General features: G+C 38.5%; 1 protein-coding gene and 1 pseudogene across 1 annotated transcript; both read left to right on the top strand.

The window, feature by feature from the left end:
- The first annotated feature begins 3,667 nt into the window (after positions 1-3,667).
- On the top strand, positions 3,668-5,515 carry LOC121775513. Its single transcript, XM_042172593.1, has 3 exons — positions 3,668-4,026; positions 4,842-4,957; positions 5,066-5,515. The coding sequence occupies exons 2-3, from the start codon at positions 4,877-4,879 to the stop codon at positions 5,384-5,386; spliced, it is 402 nt and encodes a 133-aa protein (XP_042028527.1). The 5' UTR covers positions 3,668-4,026; positions 4,842-4,876; the 3' UTR covers positions 5,387-5,515.
- A 3,757-nt stretch (positions 5,516-9,272) lies between these two features.
- On the top strand, positions 9,273-14,492 carry LOC121775008 (annotated as a pseudogene).
- The last annotated feature ends 1,195 nt before the right edge of the window (positions 14,493-15,687 follow it).

The raw sequence follows: 15,687 nt of genomic DNA, 5'->3' as shown, positions 1-15,687 counted from the left end.
ATAATCCCCAAGTGTGACATCTATTATTGGGACGGGGGGAGTACATTATTAGTACTAAGTTATGGAGTATTTAGTTCTTGGGTGCATGCGCATCACTTTGTCAGGCTGCGCTGTTACTTTGATGATTTGTTGCAACGGGCCCTTGTGATGCTCTAAGAGCATCCTTAACCCTGGCCCGGATTCATGCCTCAAGTCCACTCCACGTCATCATTCCCCTAAATTTGAGTCCCAAGCCACAACTGCTCTAACCCTGCAGGCCCCAACCCGGGCCACAACTAATAAATTGCACTATTTACAACTTCAACCTATTTTACTCGTAAATGCAATACGTTGAACAATTCAAACCGGGAAAATACATTGTTCGGTAGAAATTAAAATTACAAATCCTAGACAAAGCAAATTAAAAATCCTAGAAAATAAAAATACAAGTCATACATTTTTTTTTAAAAAAAGGATTAAACTACTACTTCTTCATTTGTGCGCGAAGGTAGGCGATCATCTCATGGTGCAATTCGAGATCGAACTCCGACATTGTCGAGGTATCCCTCGATGTCAACTCCGTCAGCTGGCTCATCCGCCAGGTAATACTCATCCCCGACATAGATCGGAGATCTTATCCAGAGACTGATTGGGCGGCGGTGGCGGCATAGCAGAGTAGCTCGCAGTTGCCTCCCCCTTCGCTTTTCTCTTTGCCGTCTTTGTTCCCATCGGACGGCTTTGAGTGCTAAGGGATGAGAAGAAGACGTCGTCGTCTGTCACGTTGAGGTCGATCGTCGGACCTCCTTTACTCGAAGAGTAGTTTCCGGCGGCGGAAACTTTGGTTCTCTTCGGCGCCCCACTTGTCGTCGGTTCGGCCCCACCGGTGTACTTCGAGCTCTTCTCGACAATCTTCCAGACGTCGAAGTACTTGAAATGCTTCTTCCCGTCAGCGAAGAACTCCACCTTGGCCTTCTCCACGAGGTCTATCTCGCTGTACCCGCTCGGCCACATCCGGATTACGTTGGTCCACTTGTCATTCCACTTGTTCATCTCCTTCTGGACCCGACTCCAATGCTTGCGCAGCTTCACGTAGCTACGCTCGAACGACCCTCTAGGACGACCAGCGTTGTACTTCTCCGCAATTCGCTACCAGAACACCTTGCCGCTCTGCTGGTTGCTGATGATAGGATCCTCGGAGACGTCGACGAAGTTCTTGGCTAGGCACAATGTCTCGTGCGGACTATACTTCTTTGGCCCCTCATCATCCGCAACCTTGCCCTTGCCCCTCCCTTCAGCGGGCTCCATATCACTGATCTCGTACTCATCAGTGCTAACTGACGATGTTATGTCGATGTTGCTAGCCACCCCCGGACTAGGCGTCGTATGCGATGGGGGTGATGGCGGCACGTACCAATTGTTGGCATTGACGAACTCGTTCATCTGACGTTCATCGTTGTTAAACCACTCCATAGAAGCCAAAAATATGGGAATACAAGAGGATTGAAATGGGTAAAGTGCGGATGAATGGTAGCCAAATGTTCAGTATTTATAGACAAAAATTCGAAAATAAATAAATAAATTTTTGGGGACTTGCAGCCCGGCCCGGAGAGCATCTAACGCTGGGCCAGGACGCGTTCGTTACGGCCCGGGCACACTTAACGCCGGCCAGGCCGGACCCCGGGAGCGTCCCCAGGCCTCAACTGCGGCCATGGGACCGGCCTGAACCGGAATTTTCTCCCCTCCAACGCCACGCACGGGTCGGGACTCGCTCATTGGGGCCCGACCCCGCGCGTTAAGGATGCTCTAATTCAAAATCCATTCAGAGCATCCACAGTGGTGAACTAGCAAGCGAACTAGCGCGCGGACTAGCCGCTAGTCCGTGTGCTAGTCCACCATTGTGACCGGCGAGCGGCAGACGGACATCCCAGACGGACAAGAGCTCGTCCGTCGGAAAAGGCGGACGTCTGTCTCCTTGTCCGTGCGCTCGTCCACCATTATGGGCAGACGACGGACAAGAGATAGGACGTCCTTTTTTTTATTTTTTTAAACTTTTTAAACTTTTTTTTATTTATACTAAATATTTATAACTTATTGCACTTCATTTTTTTAATATTTGATAAACACCAACAATTAAAATGAATAAATCGTATTTTTCAATTTATTTTATTGGCTAGGGCGTCGGCTAGTCTTATTGCTTGTCCACTATTGTGCAGTAGGATGTAATTATGATGTGACAATGCAGTGGGATGTCCTTATGACGTGACATAATGTGTTTTTGGGATGTCCGTGTGCTTGTCCGTGGGGATATCCACACCACTGTGGATGTTCTCATATAGTTGTATAAATAATATTGTACCAAGGATTCGCGATTAAATGCCATCGCATAATACTTTAATACAGTTGAATTACTCGATTTTCTCATTACATTTTGTTCCTTTTATACTTTGTAATTGTTACCATATATAAGTCGATTTATTGATATATTTACTTCTAACTAATTGTGATTTTATTTATTTTAATACGAAAGTGATACGATTGTCCACTAACACAATTATAGAAAAAATTATCCTCGTGTACCCTGATACAGTATGTGAAAGAAATGCATAGAGTGATATTATTCATGCATACTACTATATATTGTGTGTGCATAAAGGGTAGTATTATACATGCATACCACTGAAATACTGACGTATAAAAAATTGTTATGGCGTATGATATTGTGTAAAAGAAACTTATATATACTAATATGAGTAGTGTATTGACATATAAAAAATACTCCCTTCGTCCCACAATAAGAATCATGTTTTGCCATTTCGGTTAGTCCCACAATAAGAATCATATTTTACTTTTATCATAAATGATAAGTAGGCATCACATTCCACCAACTTCTTCCACCCACATTTTGTTACAAAACTAATATATTTAAGTGAGATGCATATTCCACTAACTTATTCCGCCAACTTCTTCAACTCATTTTTCTTTACATCTTAAAACCCATGTCATAACTGGGAAGTAGGCCTCACATTTCACCAACTTTTTCCACTCACTTTTCCTTACATTTCTTAAAACTCGTGTCTTAATTAAATAGGACTCTTATTCCAGAACGGAGGGAATATTCTACTAACTGATATTTGATTATTTCTAAAAATGTATGAACATGATACAAAATACTTGAATTTCTTGATTTGGACATATACCATTCGAATTTTGTTAATTAGATTTCTCATTAAGTGTTTAAATTGAGAGAGTAAGTGAACTTCAAAGTTTTCATATATTTTTAGAAGAGGAAAATTTGTTATCTTAACTATCAACGATATCTTTCAATTTTACGAATTTTTTATGGGGCACATAAATGTATTTTCTACAATTATTTTTTGAAAGAAAATTATTACTCCCTGTCCCATTAAATATGACCCATTTTCCTTTTTGGTTTATCCCAACCAAGATAACCATTTACTTAAAATAAAACACTTTTATCTTACTTTATTCTCTCTCTTACTTTACTCTCTCCACTCAACACACAAAATAAAACTACATAAAATCTCGTGCCGCCCAAGGAAGGGGTCATCTTCCTTGGGACTAAGGGAGTAATTGTTCCATATTTATTCCGTGATAACTCAAACCCGAACAAGTATTTGGTAGTAGTAGTACAATATATATACTGATTTAAATAAAATAACGTTGGATAGTGAATAAACAAATAATTGGTGTGGTGGAGATGGTCGGACATCTCTCCACAAAGCTTGAAATATACATAGCAGTGGGATTTATTTGGCATGCCTCTCATCATTCACATCAAAACCCCCATCCTATTACCCATTACCAACAAACAATTACTTTGATTATTGTGACAACAAATTAACACAGATTCCTCAAATTCTTATGCACCATCTCCTCTCTCTATATCTGTCCAAACACTTCTATATATGCCAAAAGGGTAACAACATTTGTGAGGGGAAAAGAAGCACAAGTTGTTGAAGCCAAATCAGATCAGATCAGATCAGATCAGAGAGAGAAAGATCTGATTTTTTCAAGTTCATGACGCTGGTAAGAAAATTCCTTCATGTGTCTAAATTAAAAACCAGATTTGGTTCCTTTTTTGGTCAATATTCTTTGTTCTAGATTTTTTTCTTAAACTGATGGGTTTTGTTAGTTTCTTTTTTAGATCATTACGGAATTTACAGAAAGATTTATCACCTTTTTCTGAGGTTTGCAGCCTAAATTAACTACCCTTTTTCACACATCTTCAAAGTTAAACAGTTCCTTTTTTCATAATCCAACAGTTTCCTTTTTCTCCACTTTTCTTTAAAAATTCTGCAATTTAACAGATTTTGGAGGCTTCATCTTACAGTTTTACTGTCCTTGGCTAGCATTAAATTAATCCCTGGATTTCTTCTTTTATCAATCTTTACATAGCATGAAATTCACCTTTTTTCGGATTTTATAAAATTAATAAATTGCTTAGTATTATTGGTGGGGTAATGGTACTTATAATCTAGGTGTTACTACTATACAAAGACACAAAATGTAATATTCACGATTTTATATAAAAACAAAGAAATGTAGTCCAATTATTCCCAAGAAAATATCTAAAATAGTGAAAATATGTGGACTAGGGGAGATGGATTCACTATGACTCATCAAGTACTTTTCTTGATGAATCTATGAAAACGATGCCCAGCCATGCTTATAGATATTTTTCGTTTGCCAATAATTACTATGGCCCAATTTAACATTATCATAACTCATAATCAACTAAAATAAAAAAAAACATCTCACATGTATTTATGGCCTCACTAGCACGATACACAGCTTTCATCATGTGCCGATTTTTAACAATTAAGTAATATTGAATATTTTAGGAAGAAATTACAGATTGTATGAATATTTGAAAGTAATGGAGAGGCTTCTGAATCAGTACGACAAGGAATACATGAAAATGGCCATGCTCAAGCACGAGGAAACATTTCGAGAGCAGGTGAAAATCAAGTTTAATTTAATTCCCACTCTATATTTTCTTTTCTTTTTTTTAATTAAATTAATTTAAAATTTAAATTTTATTTTCTTTTTTTTTGGGGGGGTGTAGGTTTACGAGCTCCATCGCTTGTATCGGATACAGAAAATGTTGATGAAAGATATCGCCAAAAACGGGCGGGATAGGAATAGCCAGACTACTTATAACGGGCCGGGGTCTAAGGCGGAACGGGCCATGGAGTCAGTTGGAAAATGTGAATTTGATGATCTGGAGCTGACTTTAGGGCCGAGAAGCTTCTACGAGAACAAGTCCGGGCCGAGCTTATCTTCGTCGAGCAAGATGGTGAGAAGCCCGGGATTAAAATGGGGGCCCGAGACTACAGTTTCCCACCAGCCTTGGCTATTTCATGCCCTCAGCCTAAATATGACGTGATAAAAAAAATTCATCTTATCATACCTTGCTAATTATGTACTATGTTATTACCACCACTGCTGATTATGTGATGCCAATGCTGATTGTAATTGGATTTCAATTTTAAGAAATCTTGTTTAGCTCTCTCTATCTCTCTCATAATTGATTTAGATTATCTGGAATTTAGTTAAGATAATTATCTAATGGGAATCCCTAGATTGAAGCATTGTCCCACATGACTCACATGCAGATACGACTTAGCCCATCATCGTCTATCGATTTGTCCTCACCACATTCCTAAGATGTTCAATGCAGTACGAAAAACACGCTGAAAACATTTTATGTGCCGGAATGATTTGAGATTCGCACTGTACTTGTGAATCGAAGTATCGAACCGAAGAATCAAATCATTGTTAGCGATGACTGATTTCGGCGATCTGGCAATGTTTAGGGGGCGAAAAAGACAAATTACTATTTTTTCCGGGCTTTTTTGAATACAGTTTTTTATTTATAAGAATACTTTTTCGTTTTTAAGAAACTAGCATTTCTCTAATTACTTAACCTAACCGTTGAAATATTCTTTATATGATTCGGCATCATACTATTACATCAGAATCTACTTAAAATAAATGTAGTTTGTAGTGCTTCATGAATTGTTGGAATACACAATTTGATTTGCATATGAATATTATTTATGAAAAATAGAGAGTGGAGGGGATCTGATCTAGATAAGCCTGCGGCACTTTGTTTTGTTCCTTAGGCTAAGCTTGTGTTGTGTATATACTACATATTGTTAATGGTGATGATCTCACACCAACCACATGGGAACTAATTTTGCAATAAAATATTGACTTTAATTGTGAAGATGTGTCTGCCACCAAGTGAACATTAGATTCCTTTCCAAATAAACAAAAGGAACTCCAATTATGTTCCTGCCGGATAAAACATATACTCCATATATTAGGTGTTACTATTAGATTGATAATAAATTCATGATCTCCACCGTCCTTTACATTTCTTTTAAGTTGCATATATAAGTACTCCCAATAATACACAATGTCACTTAAACTGATGAATCAATATAAAACGATATAATTGGATGGTTGGTCTTCAAGGTGCAACTTGGACTAGCAATATTGCAGCAACAAATTATGATGTCAATGTAGAAATTTATTTTCGAGATGATATTCTAAAATTCGAGTTTAAAATTTGAACCAAGTTTGTACGAAATGAATTAATTTGATAGGCCAATGCGTTCCTTTAAGGTACGTGGTTGGTTAGTCAGGTTGACTCGTACTTAATTAAGAGGTCTTGATAGAATCTTTGGTCTTCATCAATTATCAACAATAAAGTTGATCGTCATAATTTACTTAATTATATTGATTGTATATTTTTTACGAAGTCTAGCAAGTTTTAAAATCTGACAATACCTTTTAACTTTGGTGGAATTTGGCCAACGTGTCATTTTACTGATAACCTTAGACGTCTAATTTCCGACCATTAATCCCAACTTATGTAAAAATTCTTTAGCATGCAAAGTGCTAAAAAATCACACAAGTACAGATCAAAATTTAATCTTAAGAAAATACTTTGCATAAGCTGAATACCTGAAGCCCGCCCAATATAAGCCCAAGTCAATCTGAAGCCCAAATATTCAGTCTTAACTTAGGCCCACTATACATGAATAAACACTTGATTCATGTGTTGGTTTGGGCCTACCCATGTCATCTATGATGTTGATGGATGGATGTATTTTTAGTAGATAAAAATATATTATTAAGGGCATCAGCAGGGGGCGTCACATCATCAGTTTTATCCTCCTTCCCCCACACCTGCAGTGGGGCGTCCTAAGGCGCGCCCTATGGCGCGCCACATCATCATTTTATTGTTTTGTTTAATTAATTTAAATGTTTTCAAATAACAAGTAACGAGTAAATAAAAAACGTCTAAATAACAAATGGCGACGCATTAATAAAAAAAAAAGTTACACCATTCAACTTACAAAAAAAAAACAACTAAGTCGGTGCAATTCCCAACTTCCGACGCAGCTCATCGATTAACGCCCGGAGATATTCGGCTTCGTCGGGGTCGGTACACTTCTTGAGGGCCTTGTGCGTCTGCAATAACGTCCTCGCCATCGACGCTGTTGCCAACGACTCAAATGCGGTGGCCGTCTGGGTCGGGAGTGTTTCCGGGAACGGAAATTGGTTTGCAGCGGTCGAGGATGAGGTCGCGGCCGCCTTCCCCTAGGCCTTCGCAGCCTTGACGTCGGGAGGACATCGGTGTGCCGGAACTCCCTTCATCCACGTACGTCCGGTTGAGGTCAACCGGGTGATTGCCGCTGCCGTTGCTCGTGTAATCACCAGCTTCGGTGGTCTTCGTCCTCTTCGGCGCACCAGTGTGCAGAATTTCACCTTGGAACTTCTGCTTGTCCCTCAAGAGCGCCCAGATGGCCTCGTTCTTGAAGTCGCCGTACATCGACCGGTACGACAACAGCGCTTTAGCGCGCACGTCGCTCAAGCTCTTGCCGCTCCCCTGTGCCCGCGTGAACTTCTCGAACTCCGCCGCTAAACATAGGACTATTGGGACTGGAATCCATTTCGTAGTAATTATGTAAATGTAATAAGTTTCGAAAGTGAAATCGTGAAATGAAATTACAAATGAACTCTATTTATAAAAAAACGAAACCGCGTGCCATCGTCCGCGTCGATCGTCCGCGTAGCCCACAGTGGGCCGGACGATGGGCATCGTCCGCGCTATACTCCGCGCCCTTAGTATAGGGCGCGACGATCGTCCGCGGCCTATGTCACGCACCCGCAATGGGGCGGACGATGGCGGGCGCGGACAATGCGCGCCATCGGGCGTGCCATCGTCCGCCCCATTGCGGATGGCCTAAGAGTCACAATTATGTAGAAAATTTGTGAGTTTTGTTTGTAAATTTGTGTTCCCAAATAAAACAATTGTAGTGTATTTCTGCAAACGAATAGAGTATTTATTTAACAACTCTAGTGGCATCATGTAAAATATGCTGGAAATGATTTATCTTTTTATACTATGTTATAACTTGATCCATTTGTCAACATCACCACAATCTGCAATAGCAGTTATCTTTTTTAGTATTTGAAATATGTGATCATTCAATAAGTGTGAACGATATGTGTATGATTAATCAATTCTTTTTTGCAGTACGAGCATGAACAACAAGTCTTTCATGCCAACGTTAACAAACACTCGAACATGATAATGTAGTAATATTTTTCACCTCGAATCAAGCAACTAGGCTTAAGGCATGAAAACATTAACTTCATTTTTTCAAATGTTGTTAGCAAATTAATGAATTCTTCAGCTACCAAATTAGCATTCACAATAGTAAAATATTATTCACTAACGTTAGAATTATGTCACAATATCATTATCTCAAATTCTATCTTATGATAGTATTGTTTAATTTAAGTATAAAGCTATGCGGCCACACTATGATCAACCATAAATTAATTAAATAACAAAAAATTAAAAATTTTTGGTTTAATACTACTTGATTTTACTTTTATATCATGTTCATTATATGTTCCTCAACATGTTAGTGTTGCTCTTTCGTGGTTTTTGCTCAACTTATTACTACTGTCATTTCTTGATTGTTGCTCAACGTATACAGTAATTCGTGATATTAATGTGTTTTACGTAATGGAATTCAATGTTAAGTATCAACTCACAAGTCCATTCACACACATATAAGTTTATATCGGTAATTCTAATTTTTTATACATGTAAATGGACTAAATTAACTCTTTATGGCCGGCCCCATTATGACCATTTAGCATCACTCTTAATTTAAATCTTAATTTAAATCCCAAGACCACTTTCATCAAGGGAATTTAAAACGCTAAAACATTGTCAACGTTACTATTGAAATTAGTACTCCATCTACACAAAATTCTAATTTCGTTCCTTATCTCTGCAGCAGAAAGAAACCCTGCAAAAACCTCCATCAATGGCTTCCCCAATCTACTTCAATTTCTCATAGAAATCCAGTTCCATCATCCATCCATCCATCTAAACCAATGGATTTATCTTCATCTTTCACACCGCACACCAAATTAGAACTCTCTTTCTACTCCTCACTCACTCTCTTCCCCTTCCAAACCCACTTCAAAATCCCCAAAACCCCAAATCTCCACATTTCAGCCGTCGCCTCCGCCGACCCCAAAGAGCTCCCTCAGAACAGCCCCCAACGCCTCCTCAAAGTAGTCTCCCCCAAGAAAAGGGCGCCCCCAAAAAGATTCATCCTCAAACCGCCATTAGATGACAAGAGATTAGCCGAGAGATTCCTCAACAGCCCCCAATTATCGCTAAAGTCGTTCCCTTTGCTGAGCTCTTGCTTCCCTTCGCAGCGATTGAACAATGCCAATACAACGTGGATGGATGAGTATTTGCTGGAGGCTAAGCAGGCGCTGGGTTATCCCTTGGAGCCCTCGGATAGCTACGGAGATGATAATCCGGCTAAGCAATTCGATTCCTTGCTGTATTTGGCGTTTCAGCATCCGCACTGTGAGAGGACTAATGTGAGGCATGTGAGGTCGGGCCACTCGCGGCTGTTGTTTTTGGGGCAGTATATACTGGAGCTGGCGCTGTGTGAGTTCTTCTTGCAGCGGTATCCAAGGGAGTCTTCGGGGCCAATGAGGGAGAGGGTGTATGCTTTGATTGGGAAGAGGTTTTTGCCCAAGTAGATTAAAGCTGCTAGCTTGCAGAATTTGGTTTTCCAGTATGATGATATGGACAGGCTGCTACGCAAAGACCGGGAGCCCCCAGTGAAGTATGTCACTTTTCCTGGTTAATTTTTATGTTTTTGGGAAGAATGAATGTGATTTGTGGCGCAAGTTCTTCAAATAATAAGTTGTTACTGATATATATCTGTGATGTTTTTAACTGAACAATGTGAGAGAGGAATCAACTTAGTATTGCTTTAAGTTGCTGCTGAATGAATCGGTAGAGTTGATGTGGGTAGCACTTTGTGCAATGATATGCCTTATTGACAATGTAATTGCTTGTAGTGTAAAATTAGAAGTGGATAATCTAGTAGCTTGTGGTCTTGCTGAACTCTTTATTCACATTGTATCCTGCGTACGATTTTCTTACTCTACCTGAGTGGTCTGATTTTTTGTATTGGAACTATGATATTTACTATTTAGCTTGCATTCTGGTGTTCTTGAGCTTGACAATTCAATAGTATCATCTCTCGTTAATCAATGTCTTGTAGTATTAAAGGCACTTAGGCACTGATTCTTGTGAGTACTTTAGTTTGGTAGTTATTTAAAGTTCTGACAGGCTGGTGATATTGGTTTGGTAGATCTGTGTTCTGGGCGTTGTTTGGAGCAATATACTTGTGTTTTGGCATGCCAGAAGTATATCGTGTTCTCTTTGAAGTGTTTGGGCTCGACCCAGAGGCTGAAGACTGCCAGCCTAAATTGAGGAGACAGCTTGATGATATAGACTATGTATCTGTTGAGTTTGATAACTGAAAACTCAGTTGGCAAGATGTTGCTGCTTATAAGGTAATTGTTTCTCCCCTCCTTATTTGTTAACATCTTACTGATCTTCTAGTGAGGAACTATTAAGATTTTCATGAAGAATTACAACAATTGTTTGTTCCTCTATCTTCAAAGAGAGTTCCACTATATTGTCCTGTGTAATTTTCCTGATCTATTCATACCATTACTCATTTTACATTTGACCAAATACCATAACAAGATGTGTAAAATAAACAAATTACTTGAATAAGTGGATTAAAACTGCTAGCTTGCAGAATTTGGTTTTCCAGTTTGATGATATGGACAGGTTCCTTCGCAAAGACCGTGAGCCTCCAGTGAAGTATGTCACTTTTCCTGGTTAATTTTTATGCTTTTGGGAAAGAATGAATGTGATTTGTGGCTTGAGTTCTTCAAATAATGAGTGATTACTATATTTCTGTGATGGTTTTTAACTGAACAACTTGAGAGGGGAATGGACTTAGTAATGCTTTAAGTTGCTGTTGAATGAATCATCAGTCTGCCGTGTGTGTCTTGTGATCCTTTATAGAATTAGTAGAGTTGATGTGGGTAGCATTTTGTGCAATGATGTGCCTTATTGACAATGTAATTGCTCATATTAAAAGGTTTAAGTTCATTGTTTAGCATATAAGGCTTTCATCGCACTGATATCATTAAGTGATCAAGTTGGTATAGTTCGACGAGTTCATGTTTTGTTTGCGATATCTAGGGAAAGAAACTCATAATATAACCCTTAGACCTATTTTTTTGTAGTATAGAATTAGAAATGGATGATCTTGTTGCTTGTGGTCTTGCTGTACTTGTTTTTCACATTGTATCCTGTGTATGATTTTTCTACTCCACCTGAGTGGTCTGGTATTTGTATTGGAACTATGATATTCTGCTTGCACTTTGATGTTCATGACCTAGACAATTTCAATAGTATCATCTCTCATTAATCAACTTCTTGTATTGTATAAAGTATGGACCTATTATTGTAGTTTGTATTAAAGCACCGCTTCTTGTGAGTAGAGTAGGGTTATCAATTTAGTTTGCTAGTTATTTTAAGTTCTGACAGGGCTGGTGATATTCGTTTGGTAGATCTGTGTCCTGGGCGTTGTTTGGAGCAATATATCTGTGTTTTGGAATGCCAGAAGTATATCGTGTTCTCTTTGAAGTGTTTGGGCTTGACCCGGAGGCTGAAGACTGCCAGCCTAAATTGAGGAGACAGCTTGAAGATATAGACTATGTATCTGTTGAGTTTGATAACCGAAAACTCAGTTGGCAAGATGTTGCTGCTTATAGGGTAATTGCTTCTTCCCTTCTTATTTGTTTAACTTTTACTGATCTCCTAGTGAGGAACTATTAAAATTTTTATAAAGAACAATAACTACAACAGCCCCACTGCAAATGTCTAATGTAGAAAACTACATGCAAAATGAAAAATGTCATTCCTATGAGACATGAACTACTCAATGTTGTCAAAAGCAAAAATAATTTGCATTCATGGCACTTACAAACATGTGGTTAAAAGTGGGAAATGAGTTTGAGTTCTAAAGGTATGTTAGTAAGTACCAGAAATAAATGTCAATCGATTGCAAATTTCATGTCATTTGACATTTGGATCAAATACCATGACAAAATGTGCTTAAAAAACAAGTTATTGAATATGTTGATATTTTTCATGTGGCATTGCATAAAAGTAAACCAAGATTATATATGTGTGTGTGGTTAAAGTATTGAGGTGGCATGACCATATCTACTATGGCAGGGCATGAGTTTAAGCTAGTTATTAACATCTTTGTTAATCATATATACCTTTTAATGCAACAACTGCCTCGATGTTTTCAGCCACCAGAACATGCCCTTTTTGCTCATCCTAAGCTTTTCAGAGCATGTGTGCCACCTGGTATGCACCGTTTCCGTGGAAACATATGGGATTTTGAATGTAGACCTCAAGTGATGAGAACACTTGGATATCCCTTACAAGTTCATTGTTATCTTTGTTTCTTAGATACCTGAGATAACAGAGGCAAGGAACATTGAGCTTGGCTTGGGGTTGCAGGTATTTCTTACAAGTTCGTTGTTATCTTTGTTTCTTAGATAAGACGTGTGACATCCGCATCAAGCTATGCCGTACTTTTAGTTAGACCTAAAGGTTATTTATAACCATCTCCTCAGTCATTCCCTTCCCTCTAGAGCTGTGAAATGGGCTAACCGAAACGAACCATTAGGGTCAATACCTTCTCTTAAGTCTTACCTGCAAGTATTCTTTTGTTTGCTCGCTGCTATTTCCTTTATTTGTTTCTTGAAAATGTAGTGTTGTACTTGAGAACTTGTCATTGGTTTATTATGGCCTCCATCTCCAATGAGTCTAGTCTCGCTTTAAGTAAACTTATATCACATCTAGTGCGATGCATGAGAGAATATTTCTTGACTTAATTTGTTGTATCACAAGTACAACTAAGATAATTAATGAACAAAAAATATCATTTTTTATACAAAGACTAATGTTATATTATAACAATAATAATTATAATGATAATGCAAAGTTTTACAATTTGAAAGACATGCCTGGAAAGGTTAGTTTTTTGTGTATGTGAGAGAGAGTAAGGTTAGTTTTTGTGTATGTGAGAGAGAGTAAGGTAAGTATAAAAAATACATAAATATAAGGTTAATTGTATGGTTAGAACTTAAATTTATCAAAATGAAATGGTCATTTGAATTTCTAAGCCTATTTTTATGCCTATGATTAGTAGTATCTCTTTTCATTAAGTATCATCATTACAGATAGAATTCATATCTCTGTTGTATTCGTCAATTTATTGCTTGAGACTCTGGCTCCATTATGCATTAAATAAGAGACTTTACATCTGCCCACACCTAATATCCTTGTGCTTGAAATGCAACCCAGCTCTGTTTCATGCATCCATCAAAACACAAGTCTGAACACCCACGGTTCTGCTTTGAGCGCTTGGAATATGTTGGTCAGAAGATCCAGGTAACGCGAGTTTCAGAACTAAGACATGTTCTCCCTTCCTCTGCCATTGTTGCTTCATTTTAACAAGATTTTCTGGCAGGATCTTGTGATGGCCGAGAGGTTGCTTATGAAGCATATTGATGCTCCTGGGAAATGGCTGCAGGAGAAGCACCGTTGTCTTCTGATGAACAAGTTCTGTGGCAAGTTCTTGAGGGAGAAGTATCTTCACCGTTTTATCATCTACAGCGATCAGGTCCAGGACTCGTATGAGCACAACCGTAGGCTGAGAAATCCAGCTACAACCTCGGTTCAGCAAGCCATCCATGGCCTCGTGTACGCAGTTTATGGGAAGCCAGACGTTAGGCAACTCATGTCCGAGGTTTTCGACTTTGAGCAGATACAGCCAAAGGCCGTGTGAACAAGATGGACGTGGTTTAAATCTGTAGTGATATGTATTCATACACGCAAAAATAGATCGTGTACAGATAACATTTTGACCATGTTATAGATGATGGATTATAATTTGTCACAACTATCTACACTTGTATTCATTTCATTATTGTAGAGAGCCTAGCAGAGGAACCATATTAATTTGTCATAGTGCTATGTTACAGAATTTCCACATTGAAGCTCAAAAGTTCCCTGCATTTCTGACTTTGTATCTGACCCTTTCCAAAGATGACATTTTGAAGTCTAAACATTCTCATACTACCTTGTATTGATCTTTGAGGTCGATATAGTCTGCTTCAGCAACTTGATGACTAGTTTAAACTTCATGTTTAGATAACAGTTTTAACAGAATATGTTGAGAGGGAGGGGGCTTTATTCCACCTTGTATGAGCCAACAACCTATCTCGAGCAAGGATCTGTGAAATACGAAAAAAACGACCATTTTGGTTAACATGATACAATATCTGGTGGTTTGATACTTTGATCCACATCGCTATTCATACGGTATGACTGCAGATAAAAGCCTATCGCCAACGTAACTCTATCCATGTCAAATTAAATTCTTTGAGGCTTCGTTCTATACGATGGAATTTGAATTCGAGCCTTCAATTCTAAATCTAATGTTTTGGTATCACAAAAATATCTTAATTCACAATTTGAATTTCATATCAAAATATCTTAATTCACAATTTGAATTTCATATCAAGATTAGATAATTGGAAATCTAAATAGTTGTAAAATTATATACCTTCACGCATAGTGTGCACACATTCAAACAATACACACACCGCGCGCACACACAATGAATACACATGCATACATTACACACACACAATAGACGCACTGCACAAGCATGCATATCACACGCACAAACAATACACGTTGCACATGCACAAATACACACTACGTATGCTCAACTCAAATATGCACTATATACACACACGCACAAAAATACACACATAAACAACACACACATAGCACGCGCAAACTCCGGTTAGGAGAGAGAGCTCATTTAGTCTATAAACTCACACCAATTGCACTTATAATCGATGTGGAGTATTGAGTCTGTAACAATCGACCCCCTTAAGGGCCAACATCCTCGTTGGTCACAACGAATTCTTTGTCTGACCACCACTTCGAGTCGACCCCAAACGTACTCGTTCATCATAGCGAGTTCTTTGACCGGCCACCATTACGAGTCGTTTGGGCCCTCAAACCATGTTCACCCATTTCGAAGAACCAAAAACATCAAAATCAATGTCGTTCCATTTACAATTCAACTTAAGCCATTAGATTTCATGGTCAGCTACACGAATTCAAATTCTACTGGAAAAAGATTACTAGGAAAATTTTATAATTTTATGAAA

The sequence above is a fragment of the Salvia splendens genome, chromosome 17, assembly GCF_004379255.2.
Source record: "Salvia splendens isolate huo1 chromosome 17, SspV2, whole genome shotgun sequence".
NCBI classification, from domain to species: domain Eukaryota; kingdom Viridiplantae; phylum Streptophyta; class Magnoliopsida; order Lamiales; family Lamiaceae; genus Salvia; species Salvia splendens.
The sequence above is the reverse complement of the archived record's forward strand: the minus strand, read 5'-3'. Positions and strand labels throughout refer to the sequence as shown.